This window comes from Triturus cristatus, chromosome 3_2 (assembly GCF_964204655.1).
Source record: "Triturus cristatus chromosome 3_2, aTriCri1.1, whole genome shotgun sequence".
In the NCBI taxonomy this organism is placed as follows: domain Eukaryota; kingdom Metazoa; phylum Chordata; class Amphibia; order Caudata; family Salamandridae; genus Triturus; species Triturus cristatus.
This window is the reverse complement of record NC_140584.1, coordinates 228,997,738-229,017,450: the sequence shown is the minus strand read 5'-3', so window position 1 is coordinate 229,017,450 and position 19,713 is coordinate 228,997,738. Positions and strand designations below refer to the sequence as shown.

At 38.5% G+C, this 19,713-nt stretch overlaps 1 protein-coding gene across 1 annotated transcript in view; it reads left to right on the top strand.

Annotated features, from left to right (window-relative positions):
* LRP1B (LDL receptor related protein 1B) overlaps positions 1-19,713 on the top strand; it is a 3,634,433-nt gene that overhangs the window by 3,598,043 nt on the left and 16,677 nt on the right. The window contains exons 89-90 of the mRNA XM_085647014.1: positions 15,164-15,254; positions 17,690-17,834. Coding sequence (XP_085503140.1) covers positions 15,164-15,254; positions 17,690-17,834 — 236 coding nt within the window. The remainder of the gene's footprint in view (positions 1-15,163; positions 15,255-17,689; positions 17,835-19,713) is intronic.

Sequence of the window (19,713 nt, the reverse complement as noted above, 5' to 3'; positions counted from 1 at the left end):
CAAATATATCAGAGTTTATAATAGTAGTATAATGTAAGTATCATTTATGTGTTTAAGTTTAACTATCATTTTATTAATTTTGTAGTTCTATTATTGGTGTGGCAAAATGTACTGCTTCGCTAGATTCTCCAGAGTACTTGCTTTATTTTCTATGACAGAACAATATGAGAAATGGATAGAAATAAGCAAAAGACACAATGTAGCAATTCAAGGAGAGTCAAATATAAATATAGAATACCAATTTTTATTTGACTGTGAGCACTTTTAAAATAAACATGGTGCCAATTTTATTTCAAAATGAAATGCTTTAATGTATTAAGTTCTGATGAAAGTGTACTCCACATAGTAGTAACACATTAGATGAAAGATAAATCTTTGATGTTTGTTGACCAGCCATTTATACATGATCTAAATGTTTGAGAGGGCTCATACCCCTGCAAAGGGGTCTGCCAGTTGTTTTATGCTGTAGACCCAGTTCATAACACAGTCCAGCAGGTAAAATAAATCAGAATACACAATATTTCGTACAAGTGGATTTCTTTGAAGATTTTTTGAGGATTGCCTGTCTTCATATCTCTCAGACTTCCTAACCTGATTAGTATGCATGCTTTAAAAATGTATTGTCTATGCTTAAACTGAACAGTCTAGAGCATCTATATTTGAGGCTCAGGGGGACTAAGCTTGTGTTACATCTGATTCCGCTTCAGTGATGAGCGAGAAGTGATAATAAAGGATCCTCCATATTTATTTATATCATGCTGTATTGTGTTTGGATATCTTACAGAATATATAGCACAAGCAAGACAACAAGCATAACCTAAGATTAATTAAATGGAAAGTATAACAGGGTCTGATTATTTGCGGTATTGATTCCACACATTAACTGCAAGTGAAATGAACCTGGTAGGGACATGACAGTATGTATACTACAGGCCACACATTACTGTAAAGTTGTTTGCCTACTCACACAAAACACGAAAAGGTAGAATTCCAACATTACTTTCATGTTACATAGGGCTTCCTAGATCTGCTAAGGTGGTATGATCCTGAGAATGAACAAAAGCTGTGCTTTGAATAGAGTAACACTTTCTGCAATGCTCTTGGTGGGAGCAATATAAGACCTCCTTTAAAACTGGCCTTAAGCAGAAAACTCCGTCATATAATAGAAATGGGAGAGCGGATCAGGTGGCAGTGCTACACACACCCCTTCAATGTAATTATTCAGACAGAAAAGGGCTCAGTGGACTACAATTGAAATGTTGCATCACATCTGAGGAGAAATTCATCCATCTTTTGCCAGTTAAATATAACAAATATTTTTTCATGCAAACCCAACCAAAAGGAAATTTTTAGCTAATCATTATCATTGATATCCCACAAGGAGATAATATAAAGGGATCAGTGGGCTGGGTCAGACTATTAAGCATGACCCCTAATTATTTGGTAGTCGATTAAAAAGAACTGAGAGTCCAACATTGGAGTCACATCTACTAAGCGTATATGAATTGGACCTGCCAGAATTCCTCGTTGCAATGAATTGTGCACATCGTAAATCTAGTGTATATGTGTCACCCTCCTTAATGCTTCATTTTATGTTGTTAAAAATGGTCAAATATAGCTCACAATGAGAAGCAATTCCCATTTTATCTGCTTTACGGCTGGATTACTCACATATTTTGAGTTACTTATGGAGAATGTGGCTGAACACATGACCCTAAATCCTCTAACTAGTTTGCTCTTGTCCACCAGAGAGAAACCAGGAAGTTCTTTATAGTTAACTGCTGAATTCTTTAAATATGATACCTCCATTCTAAGCCATTTTGGTAGTATTTTTTCTCTGTTCAAAAGACAGTTGTTTTATCAAGAGGTGGGTCTTGTAGATTTATTTTCTAGATATCTACGCTTGAAGATATTTTATAGCTTTCTCAGAGTTCCTGCTTTTTGAAAGAGCCTTAAGATAGTCCTGATACTGCTAGTTTATCCACTTTACTGGACAATTTTCAGCTATTTTGGTGAAAATCTGAAACTGCATAGAAGTACTACAGAAGCACACTTTTCGTCCTATTACGCGCCTTTGTGAATGTCCCTTAAACATCCAATTCACTATCATTAAAAGTGCAAACAGATCACATTCCTTTCTATTGGTACTATCTATACATTAATAATACCCAGATATTCCAATTTTATTACCATTTTAGATGTTTCCTCTCTGATTCATAAAAACATGCAAGAGTATGTAATAAAGTATGAATGGAGTTCATTTTTACATACTCTTACATGCGTATTTGCATCTACCCCTTGGTCCGAGATGAGTGACTGCCTACATTGGTTAATACTACTTCTTCCTCCTACACAGAACAATAATATCTATCTTACATGGATTCTTTAGATAACGATAGAGAGATGGGAGCTGCCAACAAGTCAGAACACTGGGATTGTATTGTATTGTATTCTGTGTATTGTACTGCATGATTTATATAGGTCCTATTATTCATATATGAGGCACTTGAGCACTTGCCTATATGGCTAGCTTGCTACACTGTATAGGGTGTGTGGTTGGAAGTGTGTTGTATTTGTTTTAATCATGTATGGGATGTGTTTCCGTGTAGTGCATGAAGCCACTGAGGTGCAGTTATCATGTTATGGGAGACAAGCATACAGTTTATGCAGGTCAATATATGTTATTTCTTATGTTCATAGTCCACTTAGCTCCATACTGCACGGAATCGTCTATCTGAGACATTTTGTTTACCATTAATGGTCCTGAGCAGACATAGGTTAAAGGGGGAAAATGTGGAGAGATCTGCTGGGTTGGGCTTTGGTGTGAGAACCATATCTGTTTCTCATTGTAAGATGTTAAGAATTGATCACAGTATGTAACTAATTGGGAGATGCAGTGGTGGTCTAAATTCTTGTAGCAGATATCTTCAGAGATTCTATGCCTGTTCAGTTTGTTAGGGGGTGGTTTCGGACGGTTTTTAGAGACAAAACCCAAAAGCCATAGCATCACCTTTTAATCTGAGTGCACAAAAGGGCAACATTCCCAACTTTTTTCCCAGGACATTGTTTTTCCAGCAGTACTGTGCAAGGTTAGCTTTTAAATAAGAATTGGCTAGAATGACAAGCTACGGAATAATATAGGTGTGGTGGAAAAATATTTTCATCTCTACATCTCACAATAAATATGGTTCGGACTATAATTTTCAAATGTCACCCCCAGAGCAACTCTAGCCACTGTGAAAAATACAAACCAGAATTTGCTCTTGCTATCTTTTCTCATTTGAGGGAAAAAACATCTCTTGTGGCATTCCAAATGCATATCATGTTAAAAGAAAGAAGCATTGTCAAGTAGATGCTCACCAAAATATATCATTTATGAATGCTGAGAAGAGATAGCATCCTGTAGTTTACTAGTTAATGAAACATTTGCAAATTTTACGATTTGAAGTCATGTTGCATGCTGCTTTTTTCAAACATTATTAATATTGTTTGTGCAAAAAACATGCAAAATGTCAGGACTATTTATCATCCAAAGTTTAAAAATCAAATGTCCGAACCTGAATTTGCAACCAATGTATTGTTGGGAAGCTCTAAACAAAAACCAAAATACTAGAGTTGTTTATGAAGTAGGTCACATGTTTCCACTGGGATTTGCCATTTCAGAACAAAAGACATGTCTAACACTTACAATGAGCAGTTCTTGCAGTGGAAATTGAATATTTGTTTCTTTGTTTCTTCAAAATGTGTTCTCTTATCCCCATGCTAAAACCGTAAATGAAATCGCCCCAAGAGTCATGAAAACTATGCAAGTGGATGTGTTTTTGATAAGCTCCTATAAATTGTAATCCCCCAGTTAGAATTAATTATGTGAGCCTAATTTCAAAAACACAAAATGCATATTTTTTATACTAATGCGAATTCTGCGGCTTCTTTGCGATTATAATTTGAAACGATGATACACAAAGAAGAACATACTTATTTTTCCTGAGAATTGTGATCATCAGCAAAGTCTGCCAGAATATCCACGTTTTCTGCTCAACATGAAGCACAGCTTGAAGAATGGGTGTTTCGCACATCGTGTTCCTCATTTTACCTCTTTCTGAGCAGTTTTCTATATACTCCTTTGAATGGGTTTCCATATGAAATGTGAACAGGGAAAAATTGAAGTGTGCTTTTCCTGTCCAATTTACAATGTTTCTGGCCCATCCGAATTGGCGTTAAAAGAAGACTCAGAATTAGACCAATGTGCTATCCGAGCTCCCATCGGTATCTCACATATCTGGATAAAATATCGAGGTAAAGCAAGGTACTTGGGGGCATATTATCAAGCCAGGCGATAAAATTATCGCCGCTTTAGCGGCCGAAAACTGCCGCTAAAACGGCGATAATGGGCTTGATAATATGCTCTATGGAATTCCAATTGAAGCCCATGTTAAATGTGAAGGACATCTAACATGGGCTTCAATTGGAATTCCACAGGGCATATTATCAAGCCCATTATCGCCGTTTTAGCGGCAGTTTTCTGTCGCTAAAGCGGCGATAATTTTATCGCCTGGCTTGATAATATGCCCCATAATCACTAACAGATGAGTAGTTTGACACATTTTAGGCCTAACCCCTGAAATATATCAGAAATGAAAGACAGCAACAAGCAATGGCAAATAATTAAACCGACAAAGAACTTAGGCGCATATCAACAAGCAGGCGATAAAAAATTATCGCCGCTTTTGCGGCCGTTTTCGGCCGAAAAGCGGCGATAATTTTTTTGCCTACTCAGCAAGCTCATGCTAACGCGTGAAACCTTGCTTTAGCGTCAGGATTCCTAACGCCCAGCTTTGCATCTCTAATGGGATGCAAAGTGGGCGTTCCTGTCCTGGCATGACAGGAGAAATGTCGCTAAGCGACATTTCTCCTATCAGCAAGCCTAACGCTATGAAGCATTGCGTCAGGAAAAGTAGCGATAACCCCTGTTATCGCTACTTTCCTTACGCCTTCTTCAGGACTGACTTAGCCATGATATCCTATGGAAGGTGGATATCATGGCTAAGTTTGTGAGTCCCTATCAACTAGCTAACATGAGATTATCGCCGGTTTTCCAGCGATAATCTCACGTTAGCCAGTTAGCGCTACGATTTTTATCCCTGATGAGATAAGCGTTGCTAATAGCACGCTATCGCAGCGATAAAGGCGATAATTAGCCGAGCGCTAAGTGCGCTCAGCGATAATTATCGCCGGTTGTTGTTGATATGCCCCTTAGAGGCTCATTAGGGTTCACTGGCCTACATGGCCAGCAGAGGACCTTATTTAGAGATCGGCATCCGGAAGAAGGGGTTATTTGTGCCTTAAGTGGGAGGAGCCATTGCTGAAGAGACTCTAATAAAGGGACTGATCCATTACAAAGTGGGATTTTTCAGAAGATTAAAAGAAATAACACTTTCATGCAGTGAGATTTTCTTTTACTGGGCACAGGAACTATTGTGCATTTCCTCCACAATGGCGCACTAGCTGTTCCAGGTAGGGAAAATGAGTGACATCATTCCATTCTAGGTAGTGGAGAGTGAATACCACATTGACCTGGTGGGCCGGTAGCAGACAGCCTCCTGGATGTGGGTTTATACCAGCATAGCCAGCTGAGCTTTGTAGGGTGCATGCCTTGACTCTAAATAGAGTAGGGGACCTATGAGTTTGTCGAGGAGGGAGCATTACCAATTTACAGCAATTCTCTCACTCCACCAAAATCTAAATGGCCCTCTTAATGTTCAGTCAGATTAAATAAAAAAGTACTATGCATTTAATCATAGAATGAATGTATTACTGGACATCACACACACAATAATATCCGAAGTGGGATTCAAAATTAACAACAGGACAATGCCAATGATATTACATAGCCTTTTAATAAAAGATTTTAAAAGAAGGATATTAAAGTAAAATATGAAAAAGGTCCATGAAAAATTAATAAGTGTTTATTGAGTGCAATATATACAGTTACCAGTGTTGAAATATCTATGATGTTTTCCCACACTTAAAATCTCTAGGAAGTTTTTTTTCCTCTTGAATCTTCGATGTGCGAGTGAGCTCCTTGAAGCAATCAATAATTATTGTCTCACATAGAAGTTGGAAGTAATTAGGCATCCCCAAAAAAATGTTGGACATCAAATTGAACTATTCTGTGTTCCCCGCCTCACTTATAGATTGTAGTGAAGGAACATTCCTGACAATGGAGCTAAAACCTGTTCTCTTAGGGAAGACAACTGAGGTTGACGAGTTTATTAGAAATGGCTAAAAACTGGACACCCAATTTATGTAGATTTGACACAATTTCTGGTGCTGCCCTGTTCATCCAAAACACCTTTTTAAACTATGGAGGGCTTTCATAGTAAATCAACCAAATGAAACTTCCTGCACCCAAATTACATTTTTATTCCACTCCCACTTTGGGAATACACTGTCAGGAAACTAATTAATTACAGTAGTTTTAGAATGCAACCAGAGCATGCTGCCACCAAAGTGATGTTTCCACAGTGTAAGTATATTTCAGTTTGTGTGTAATTATTCCAGTATAAATGCTGCATCTGGGAAAGAAACTTCAAAATAAACCATCCTGTGCAAGTGTGGCCAGGGTACGTCTTCCATCACACCAGGACTGGCAGAATGATTAGCATAGATTAAATGAGACTCTTTGGTTTCTTAGGTCTAACAGGGACACATTGCTGCCTACCTTCATCAAATAATCACAAACCCAAACACCAGTACTCAGACTCTTCCACAAAAATTCACCTTGGCAAACAAATTTTGGAATGAGTGGTACCCCATTTCTGCTCCTACCAGACAATTTGCATTAACTGTTTATTATTTCCTGATATGCAGAAAGAAATGATACAGCAGAAAAGAATTCTGGCTTAGGCTGCTGCAGTCCTTTGTCACTCATGGCCCTAGATGCCTGAAAACCAAGGCAACGTTGTTTCACTCTCCATGGCCAAGGAGTCAAATGTTCTGGGTTCATGACTTTCATCAAATTTGCAAGTTAGTTATATCCTGAGGCACTTGTAATAAGGTAGATGCTATATCCATCAGGTTTTGGCAGAGCTATCCATCTGCCAAACACTAAATCAGGCCCTTACTGTCTTGACCTTTTTAGCGCTGTCAAGAACCACTAAAAATGAGTTGCTAGTTTGGGGCTTAAATCCGCTAAAGTGCCCTTATATCCTGTGCTCCTGTCAGGTTTTGTCAAATGGGGAAGCCGCTCTGAACTCTAAGCTGAGTTGGGTGCCATACTGAGCTCACATGGGTTAGCTAAATGGTTAGAAAGTGTTTGGGGGCAGAAAGAAAGTAAGTGAGGTGAGGGCTAGGTTGGATGCTTTGCCCTGGCCCTTGTCCTCCACAGCCCTCTACAGCCTACAGTCCACAATCATCATCAAAGCCCTGCAGACGTAGTGGCTCTGCTGCACCCTGTTGCGCCTTGTTGTTCGGGCCTTGGAGAGAAAGGCCGCAAAGCTGATTTCAGGTCACTTACGGCCGATTAAGGCCAAGGAGTAAAGAAGCAAAAATTAGCAAAATGGAGCAAGGGAGTGAAGGTGTAGAAGGTTGGTTGTTCTGAAGCACGAAGCACTGAAGCACGGAGGCACTAAGTCTGTTAAGGGGTAAGCGCTTAGGCACAAGCGCAATGCGGTGCCCGCGGTGAGCGGAAGTGGCAGAAGTTAGGTCGGTGCAGCTTGCAGTTCATGTGGGGGGTCTTATGTTGCCTCACACTGATCACTTTCTTTGCTCTTGCAGGCTTTTGCAGGTCCTCCTCAGCTTTTGGATTAGCCCCGGAGTTGACTAAGCCAGTGTTGTCAAACCCCGTCTAGCCCTGGTGTTGACTAATCCCCGTAAACCGTGTGCAAACTATCTGCTGCAACTGTCTGTAATTTGTTTGCAAACTTAGAGTGGGTCCCCAAGTGTGCTCATGCCCCTTCCGTGTAGTATTAGGCAGTGGATATCTACTAGGGAAGGTGAGGTGGCGCATACCCTCCAGACTCTCTCTCCCCTTTTTAGCAGCCCTATGAGAGATGGGGCAATTGTGAGATCTCTATACATGGTCACTTTTAGCGCCTTGTAATATTCTTAGAGATTTGGAGTTTAGCTGTAAGGTGACACAGGACAGCTATCAAGCTGGTGTCATGCTGGCCATTGAGCCTTGGTGTTGATAAGGGGTACTGCAGCATTAGTGGCTGCAGCTGTAAGGTAGAGCCTGTTTCTGAAGAAGCGGCCCATCCATGATGGGTCTGGTGACACAATGGACTGATGCTTCCTCTGCAGGGGCCTGTGTTCGTCCTCATGGTCACAGGTTCAAATCCCGGCTAGTCCACTCAGCCTTTTATCCATCTGAGGTTGATCAAATGAGTACCACTGAGTTGGGTAACAATAAACATCTGTTATTCAGCGCCAACATACCTCCGGATAAATGTGCGCTTTACAAATACACATCTTATGTTATGTTTATTACTGGGTGCGGCTTGCAGTCTTAGGGTGCTCCCTCCCACCTTTCCCATCTTATTGTAGCTTCACTTTAACCGCTTTCATCCTAAATCATGACGATGAGAAACCTCATATCTGCCAGAGTACTCTCCACCAGATTGTGGCAAAAAATCAAAATCTAATCCACTAAAAAATAAAGCGCCTCATCTGGTTATCCTTAAAGGGATTGGAATAATACCAGCGAATTTTCAAAATCCTTCTATAGAAATTTCCATCTCCAGCTCAACAACGTAGTCAATGAAGAATGTAAATTTGAAGGCTGATGCAAGTAATCAGACTGTGCCTATAGACAACCTGTGCAAGGCTCCTATCATGGACCAGCTGCAGGAACAAAATGAAGAACAGGAACAAGTGACTCACTCTAGGGAAGAAAAAAAAATCCTTTTAGGGATTTTCCACTGGCCAGTGATACTAAAGTAACTCAGCTGCCCCACAGGCCTTTCAGGATTCTCATTTTTCTATTTTACTGGATTTCACTTTACTTGATATCACACCCTGTAAACTAGATCTGGTGGCAGTAAACAGGGGTTTGGAACCACTGCCCGAAATAACTAAGTGGTAGAAAAAGTCTTTGGAAATATTTTCTAGTACACCTAATTATACAAATTCTCCATTATCTAATACTTCAGCATTTGCAGATATGTTGCTGAATCCAACAAACGTCATCAGCCTATGTGTGTTTTTCTAAGTCATTGCAAAGTCTTTAGTGTATTTTGTCTTCTATTTTGTCTTTACTGGAGAAGTCCACTGATAGCTCAGACCACATCCTAGATATTTTAACATTAATACTTAAAGAATTACCTGTAAAACAATCAGGTGACAGCAGTAGGAGCAGTGTGAAGAGGCCTATTCCTAGCTTTAGGGAGGTAGGTGTTCAAGTGGGGGGTCCCAAGCTTATCCTCCAAATAAGGACACAGGTTGTGATCTGTCGGAGATCATTAATAAATGGGTGGTACTACCTGGTCTTCCGCTGATTTAGGGAAAAGTAGTGGGGTGTTCCCATTTTTATATCAAAAGGTAAATATAGAGGAATCTAATTCAAAGCCTAGCAAAAGAAAGGAAAAAAGTAAAAGGAAAGGAAAATATGGATGTTAAACGAGAGAAGTATAAGAAGTGTTAAATTCTCCACAAAGGATCTCCAACCCAAGATCCCAGTTGCTCAACCATTACAGATACGTGTACTGTTTTGGACGTTTTGGGTCAGTTCTTCCATCATTGGTTTGCAATCCAACTGAATCAGGAATGGATAATGATGACTTTGGGCATAAGCCTGTGCCATTGAGCCAGGATATATTTCTGCTTATGCATGGTAGTGCCATATTTCCCAGGGTTGTTGGATTCGAGTCTCTTAGGCTGGAGGCCGATCAAAGGAGGGGTAAGGGTTTTGTAATCAACCCCTATGAGGATGTTGATTGGGTCCTCCAATTTGTAGATATTTTTGCTGACCCTGATACAGAATGTTCACTAAAAAGATCTGCATTCTATCCTTTTTTAAACAATCTCTGAGCTGGCCAAAATGTCCCCAAAATATATTTCTCTGGTTCTTCTTCCAAAAGCCAGTACTATAGCCGACTCCTGGCCATTTGTATTGGTCCATTTCTATTCCAGGATAGTAGCAGATGAAGATCTGAACTCACTGGATGAGCTTCAGCTGTCAGGTTTTGAAATGTATGAATCATTTAACCAAGGATTTGATCTCACTAGGGTGTTGCCAACCCATATGAAAGTACAGGAGGAGCATATGGGGGCACATTGTAATCAATTTAATCGTGATCCCCCAATAGTGAGTTTGGGGAGCCAGGAGGATGCTGGTTCTGAGAAGATCTTTATTATTAAATCAGAAGGGGAGGCAAATCTTTAGTAACCTGGAATAACTATCAAAACATCATGACAACAAATGGAATTGGATTGTGGGTACAATTAATGAAAAAGAGGCAATTTCAAGATGAGGATGGCGTTAATTTGTTCTAATTCAACATTGCTGGTCATGAAAAGTAAACTCGATTTTCTGTAGTCTGTTATAGAGGATCAAAACGTTATGATTATTGCCTTGCAAGACACCTGGGAACTGGAGGAGGTGGTGTTTAGTGACCATAGAGCTTTTAGCATTAAAGAAATCAAGGGGCAATTTGGTGGCCCTGCAGATGTCTTAGCTTTCATGATATCTGTAAAATATGAAAATGTTGGGAGCATTTTATTAAACAAGTTTGATAATTTTTTTGACAATGTCAGTCTCTGGCCTATTACTGAAAAAACAAGATAAAATTGGAAACAATCATGGTCCTGATCTATTACTAATCAATACATATTTCCCCTAAAAAAAAAGGCAGGAACAGTTAAGAGAGTAGGCAGCTCTAATGGATAAGAATACCCTGTCCTTCCCTAACATGCAAATCTTATTGTTGGGCGATTTTAATGCAAATATTCCACTGATCCCATCGACTGGTGAGTTTCAACTGGGGAAAGAAAGTGCTTTGGGGATCTCATGTCAGTTTTTGCCATGTCAGCAGGGTGATGTGATGGATATACAATTAGCTACAATGTTTGCCTAAATATGACTATAACTAATGGCAGATGCATAGGCAACCAGCTGGCCCAGCGCACTTTTGATAATGGGCAGGTGTCTGTAATAATCTCTTCACTTTGGCTTAGTTAAGGATCTAGTAATATATGATCTTGTAGGTAGCAACCATAAACCACTTGTGGTCTTGTTGTATGGCGGTGACTATCTAAGAGATATCTGGTAGAATAGTCAGTCAATTTATTGTAGGAATGAACAAAGGCTAGTGTGGTCAGCAAAAATAAAATCTCAAGCTGTAAACAGTATGATGGAGCTTTTCAAATCATAGACCAATCAACCATCTCAGTACATAGTAAAGGGTTTTGTGAATTTACTTGCCTCCATTAGGGACATGGTGTTGGTGGGTCTTAATAGTGGCCAGCTTATGAAGGGTACTTATAGTCCTGATAAGGCAAGTGCAAATATACATTAAATAAGAACATAAGGCAGGCTGATAAAACAGGTGGGTTCAATAGGGAGTGTCTAATTAAAGTTCATAGGAAAACTTATAGGAAAGAAGAAAGACAAAAAATATTGAAAGAAATAGAGAGTGTATGGACGAAGGCAATTGCCTTCCTCCATTCGGGTAGCATAAAGGCTTTCTGGAACATAGTCAATATTGCTCTTGGGCTGATTAAACACATCGTAGCAGTGTCTGTTTCTGAGAGAAGCATGGGCCAGGTATATATCTAAGTTGTATGAACCAAAACGAAAAAGAAAGAGAAGCAATGGGGAGCTGTATGCTGAGCCCCAAACAATGGTATGGTAGAGTGCACTTTGTTCCCCTCAGTAAGGAATATCAAGGCTGTACTAAAAAGTTTTAAAAGCTCTCAGGCCCAAGGTCTTAATGGCCTTTCATCAGATATAATCAAACTTAATCCTAGTTTGTGGGCTCAAGTCCTGGACATGACCCACCAGAAGCTTGGAAAGGAAGGACTAGGGTCCCGTTGCATAAAAAGGCGAACAAGACCTACTCTTGAGTTACTGTTTGATTACTTTGTTGGACATTGCCAGCAAAAGTTTTGTGAAACATCTGCTGGGCTTATTGGAAGACTGGGTAAGAAGTGACAGAATTATACCAAAGGTCCAAATGAGTTTCCGTAAAGGGTACTCGGATTGCCTAGAGGCTCAGTGAAGTGTGCCCCGAGGTTGGAGCTAGCCCTGACCAATATGTTTTTTTAAATACAAGCAGAGGATTCTCAATTACTGGGTCTGTCTCCAAAAATGGGATGAGGCCTGTTTGAGGCATACAATAAAATCTTATCTATTACAGTGGGTTGCTAATTTACATGCTATTAAAACCTCTTTGACTATCCCACTAGGGTAGGACCAGCAAAACGTGTGTGTATCACAGCAGAAAGAATTATTAAAATGTTTAATAAAAGAGTGCTCTAGGAAGGGTGACTAAGAGAATGTGGGCAGGAGAGACAGCCTGCAACATATAATGGAGTCGGAATACGGTGGTCATATCTAGCCTTATTTGTGTGATATAAAAAGTGGCTAGATCAGAAAAATGGGTCTTGAAGATTGTTTTGGGCAGGTGGCAGCCTTTATAAAGTGGAAGTTTAAAGGGTTTAGAGCAGGAAAGTGGCATCTGCCCCTTCTGTCTAAATACTCCAATGTATTTTGTGCATATAATTTTATTTTTCACATGCTTCGATATATAGTAAGAAGCATGGAGTGTCATTAAGGGGTCGCCAGGGGTCACATCTGCGACCCCTGGCTTGCCCCTTGAGACCACTGTCACTACCTTTGGAAGTCCTGGCCTCAGAGGTGGCAAAATCAGTGATAGGAACACAGGAACAGATCGTACTTATGGATATTGGTTGGGGCTTCACTTCCCTTATTTTCTGCCATTTTTTATAATACTAATAGTGAATAATGTTGTATTATTCACTATAAGTATTATAAAAAAATGATGTACAGTTAGCTGGAAGATGACTCTTACTGTCAGGTGTGGTAAGCAAAAAATAATCTTAAATGTATATTGTGTGCATGCTTGAAGGTGAGATTGTGTTTGTATATGAGACTGTGTGTGAATGTGTGTCTGTGTGTTTGTGTATGCTTGTGTAAGGATGTGTGAGTGAGTAAAAGTAAACGCCAAATGGCGAATTATGTTGCATCTGCTAACCCTGGCATTTTGGTGAATTAACATCCATGGGAAGAAGGAGTCCGTAACTTTTTTTTAGAAATGTACAGGTCCATTGCATTAACAACTTAATGGCAGTAATATTTACTTGCAATAATATGAGATTGTGTTTTGCCGTAGGGAACTTTTTGTCTGTAGTAACCAAAGGGCTTGTTGAATTGAGTAGCTCAAAGCAACAGATGTATTCTTATGGAAAAGGTAGATGCGGTCCATATAGCAGGGAGTTGCGAGCTCTGTTAAATTGAGTTTATTTATTAGTATTATAGTACACCATAGGATATCAAGTTATATGAACTTTTAGGTAGGCGGAACCCCATGATATCACTCCCTGCAGTTTTAGTTGGATGTTGTGTCCTTAAATTGAGAAGTGGTGGTCAGCTTGTTGCTGCTATAATTCCATTTTGCACAGTAATAATTGTATTTTGCACAAATAATAGTGACACTGCTATGGATAATTTCCCGTTTGTGGTCTATGGAAAAACTTGCCCTTACTATTTGTTCTGTGGTTCTTACTGTACTTACCCTTTGTATTAGAAGTTAGGTTGTGTTAATTGTAGTTCATACCTAATCAATTGTATTTTGCACATACAATAAGGATATTGTCATGCTATAAGTAAATTCTGGTCTGTGGCCTTTTAGAAAATTGTGTGCTTAGAATAAGCATATTTTGCACATTAAATATTGTATTTTGCATAAATAATAATTAAACTGCTAAACTATGGATAATTTCCTGCACCTTAGCAATTGCATTTTGCTCAAATAACGAGGAGATTGTCTTACATTTGGTAAATTCCTGATATTGTTTTTTAGAATATTTTGTATGTATGATTGGTGTATTATAGATGAATATGTTAATTGCTGCAATTACATTTATTTTTGTTGAATTGTTGTTTTAAGAAGGATGTTGTTTTTCAATTTTAATGTATATCAATGTATTGTTTGCATATCAAACTATTAAATAAGCATGCAGACATGCAGTCCCACAATTCATATGCACCAAGACTTTCACTTCTAAAATGAAGTGGATCTGCATCATTTGTGTGTATTTCTCCCTCAGAAATGAGCTAATAAGGATTGCTACACCCAGATTATTAGGATCTTTCCTCCCTTCTTCTCAGCAATGTATTGAATGGCATTTTTTGTCAGTAATTGTAAGCTTTTTCTAACTCTCATATGAACTACTTAACTGAAAACCTATGTATGATTAATGCAAAGACTCACCCTCTGCAAGCAGATAATCAAAGAAGCCATACATATTTTGGAGTATTTCCTAAATCCCTTAAATGTTTGTCTAATATCTTTGCATTTCACTTTAAATTGCTGGTGAAGTCAGGAAAAATTGGTCTTAAAGAAAGAGGGTGAACTATTCTTACGTTTTACATTCTTTGCAGCTGGTTGTTCCTCTTAACTCACTTACAATTTCCAATCAATTTACACCAATATTTGCACTAATTCACTATAGAAGAACTGATATGTTCAACGACTAGCGAAATACCAACAGTTTGCACAGGTCCAATTAAACAAGAGCATTCTATGTAACACTTCTCCCCTTAGCCATCTGTTGACGCTGCTTTTTTTTCAAAGTATGCATTCAAATGAAAAGCAGCATTATACACATATCTACAAATGATGTTAGATGCACTTAAATGATTCTATTTATGAACTATTTTATAGACTGCAGAAGTATTACATTTCTGCACCAGAATATATTATCTTTGATGTTCCATAACTATTTATTTTTAAATGAAAGGACATTATACTATGACCCTAATCTTGTTTTCATACTCTTAAATAGTTTTAAACTAGTTGCTTTGCCCCTCTTTCATTTGTCACTTTCAGTGAGAGTGAGTATAGGATAAATGTTTGCTTTTGTTTGGTAAACATGCATGAAAACATTTGTATAGCATCTCCTTTATTGTTTTTTGTGTATACAGGAAGTATAGCGATCATCGTTCCACTGGTCCTCTTGGTGACTTTGGTTACAACTTTAGTGATTGGACTTCTACTTTGCAAAAGAAGAAGGCGGTAAGACTGCTAGCATTTCTCAGTCCTGTTGTAATCCAGTTCAGGAAGTAAAAAGTCTATTCTCCTAAATCAGGATTACAAACATTGTGGAATTACTGCGCTTTAAGATGTTCATGATACACGTTTTGCCATAAAACACCTGATATTATTTGCTTGAGCAAGAGTTGTTGGAAGCAAGACAATCTATGGTAATCAAGAGTCCAAACTTCCCTACTGCAATGTGTCTCCAATCTGACCTTGCCAACTGGCAATAATGTGGAAATATTCCTTCTTTTTTCAAATTATTGTATTGGAAATAATTAAAAAAGTTTTATTTGAAATTTGCTTTGAAACCTGTGCAGTTTCATACACAGTACTCACATCACAAGTGAAGGAGAATTTAATTATATCACCAGTCACAGGACATCTCTGTCATTGCAAAATCTTCTGAATCTACACACCACTGGCAAATTATATTTAATTAGTTCATTCTATTCACTCTCCCATAATGGCACACCTGTTGCTGTAAGTAGAGGAATATAGCATGTCACAATGCATGCTAATACATTGTGTACTATTGTTAGTATGCAATACCTTTACATCGCAAGTCATTACAACGACTTGCTGTAGAGGGCGTGCTGGACTTAGGAATAGTATTATTTACTATTCATACTCCAATTTGTGCAACAGCAGGGAAGGTGTTGGATTTGATATCCAATACCTTTGCGCCCCCTACAGGAAGTCATTGTAATGACTTGCGATATAAAAGTACTGCGAAGTAACAACGCAGTCTTTGTAACTACTGCGTTGTAATAGCATCGCGTTGTTTTAACAGTGTTGTAAATGCTGTTTCCCTAAGTAGAGTGATAGAAAGAAGAGGTGTGATTCCTCCTCTCATTCTGAAGAAAACTAACATAAGGTTCATAAAGCAGTGGTGCAATCAACCTTTGGGCCATTACTTTAGATACAGTGGTGCTGTGGATCTTTGGATCAATGTGTTGCTGCCTGAGGCACTTTGGTTTTGCAGAAATGGCCACTGAGGAATGTGATTTCCATCCTGGTATATAGATCAAAATGGTTCACATGGAATGCCTGCACAGTCCTAAATGGGTAATAGTTAATTACTATTGGTGAGTGGTCCCATGCAAATGAGGATCACCTTTGAAACTGCCTTTTCTATATTACGGATTTGGGAGCAGAAGTTAAGGTGTTACCAGGACATCCACTGCTTGTGCACCACATATGAAAGGAGGAGGCATGGCAGTCCCAGTCACAAACGTCTGCTGGGGGGATTTTTGCCCCTTCATTTAAAGTGTAGCCATTTTGTTTGGTCTGATAATGTTGTTTTTTGACTCTGTACACTGTGACTCTGCTGACGAGGCCAGTGCATGTGTTGAAACTCCTAAAACATTTTTAAATTGGTCATATTCATAATTGCCATATTTAAATTACATTTACCTCCCTGGTATATGGCACAAAGTGTTACTGGGGAATGCAAGTTAATTGGCACTGGTAGACTGCAGCACACATTGTGCCACCACTAGGGTGACAGTGCAAAACATGACCGCAGGCCTACCACTGTAGCCTGTCTCCACAGATTGAAAAAACGTAATTTTGACCTATCAAAATAACCCCTTTTGAAGTGTGTTAACCATACTTTTAAATATTGATAAGTCACCCCAATTAGGCCTTAAATGCCCATAAAGCAGAGTACGTGGTATTAAAAAGTAGTACATGCAAAAGTGTAATGTTAAACTTCCATAAAGTGACAATGCCCTAAAACCTATTTTCACTGTAGCAGGGTTAGCTGTTCCATAGGAAAGCCTTGAAATACAATATTAAAATTCGTTAAGCATTCTCTGCCTGGGAAAAGCTACAAAGTCCATTCTTAAATGTTTTACATTTTTTTGTATAAACCCTATTCACACCCAAAGCTGGATTTGTACTAAATATTTTACAAAAGATACTTTTAAAATTTTACCTCTTTTCTGCCTTAAGGAATCTCTGCAACTTTAAAAAAAAACATATCTGAAAATGGAACGTTTCCAGTACAATTCTCCAATAATATTAACCATAATTCAGAAATCCCCGTTTCTACTATTTTCTCAGACTGCAACCCTGCACCATAACCGCCATAAATAATTAGCTCTATCTCACTTAGCAAAATCTCCCTCCTTTTTAGAAAAAAAGGAATTACTATTGGACTCAGTAATTACGGTGTATGTTCCTCTGGTAATTCCTAATTTTTCTTCGATATTTAGTCAGTAAGTTATGGTTGGTCTTGAAATGTAACTCAGCGTGTACCTCAAGATGCTGGCCTAATCATGATTACTGGGAACTGCACAATGAAGCTCTAAAGGGAGGATTTCTTTGTTTCTTTGTTTAAATGTGTTGGTGAAACAGCTTAGCATGTATGGTGTGATTTAATGTTTTCGTTATAAATATTTACTCCTCAGGACGAAAACAATCAGGCGGCAACCAGTCACAAATGGTGGAATGAATGTAGAAATAGGCAACCCATCATACAACATGTATGAAGTGGACCATGATCATAACGATGGAGGGCTTATACATACAAAGTTCCCAGTAGATGCAGACAAGGTAAATGTAAACTTAAATAAAAAACTTTTGTGTTTCAAGAATGTATCCTTTTTCCAAGGCCAGGTGACAGTAAAATAACATATTTCTAGAATTTGCTTGATTTGTTTCATTTTGTACTTATTCTACAAAGAGTGCTAAATGTAAAATAATGTACATCCGTTGATCGACACCCCATTAAAAATACAAATCACTTGGTCTGTGGTGGCTTCTGTGGGTAGTGAGCCAAATACAGGTGTACAGTATATTTTCCAATCCAGCTTAAGTCGTTTTAATAAACGAATAAAAATAAAAGATTTTCATTTCAAGTTGTAGACTTGAAACAATAAACCACAATTTCATTACATTTTTATTAATATTCCCCTTCACATGTCATGTTGAGAACTTTTATTAATAAATTGTACCTTTGCCTTACTATCAGACATGAAAGGGCGATATTAACAAATATTGGCAAAGCAGTTGGGACTATCATTTGCTGCCAGCCATTTAGTTTTGTCAATAATTGTTTTTTTTTTCAATCATGAGTTTTACAAAACGTTATTGTTAAGCAAGCTGTCAGGCCCTCTTCTTTCAAAAAATTAATTGGCTAAAGACAAATATTCTTGGTTTCAAAATGCACACATTGCCATGGTAGTTCTTAGCAATGAAGAGAATTTATGTGGGAATGTGTTCATTGAAGTAAGCCGTAGGCTGAAGCGAGTTTACCCATTGCCCCTTTCTGTGTGCTATAGTGGGTGGAAGATAGTGCGAATGGCATAATAACAGACCATTGGATGAAGAGTGGTGGCTGACACCCCCAGAAAGTATATTATTTATATTATTTTAGTAAAATCAAAAGGTCATGGCTAACACCAGACTTGAAAAAATCAGCTTTGAAGAATATGGCGTAAAGTTTTTTTGCATGTTTTTAAGGAGCAGCTTAAAGTAGCATTGTTTGTATTGATAAATACATTTCCCTTTTTTTTTAGGCTGCCAACTCAACAAACTCGATTCTAAAAATTACTAAATCACTGTAACCTTTCATCAGGTTTAGATCTCTGTATGTCAAGCATTCTGGGGCAAATTATCAAGAAACAGCGTTAAAATTATCGCCCCTTTAGCGGCAGAAAACTGCCGCTAAAGCGGCGATCATGGGCTTGATAATATGCCCTTAAGAATTCCCATAGAAGCCCGTGTTCTGGTCTCAACATGGGCTTCTATGGGAATTCTCTGCGGCATATTCGCCGCTTTAGCGGGAGTTTTCTGCCGCTAAAGCGGTGATAATTTTAACGCCGTGCTTGATAATATGCCCCTTTATTGGTTGTTTATTTTCTTTAAACCAGTAGCAATAACTACATACTACGAGATGTTGGATTTTACACTATACTTTAACAGTTAGGCTCTAAAAACTTCCCATGTAAACAGTTCTTCATATCAGGGATACTGTTTGGTGAATTACATACTTTATGATGGTTCATACTGTAGTTCTTCTATATTGACTGAAGCAAAAGGCATCCTTGCACTTTGGAGATGTTTCAGCTCCATCGAAGTAAAGTGCTTTAATCACTGAGCTCTGAGAGCTTGGCCGATAAGCACAGCCCATCTGCCACAATTCCTCTTTGCGACGAGAAGAAAAACACTTCAACTGGCTTCTCGCTGGCGTCAGTTGCTTCAATTTGTCCATGGTGATCTGCGAGGCGACAACTGCAGTTTTATCCACTGAATATAGTGTGCGTGGAAATTTAGTTAAGGACAGATATTGTATCTTGAACTAACCCGCTATTTAATGTACAAAATGTATAATGTTCGTGTAAAGAGCAAAACATTACTATAAATTGTGTTGCCACAGATCGAAATGTCCAAGTAATAATATATTTTTTTAAACGCAAAACAAATACAGTTT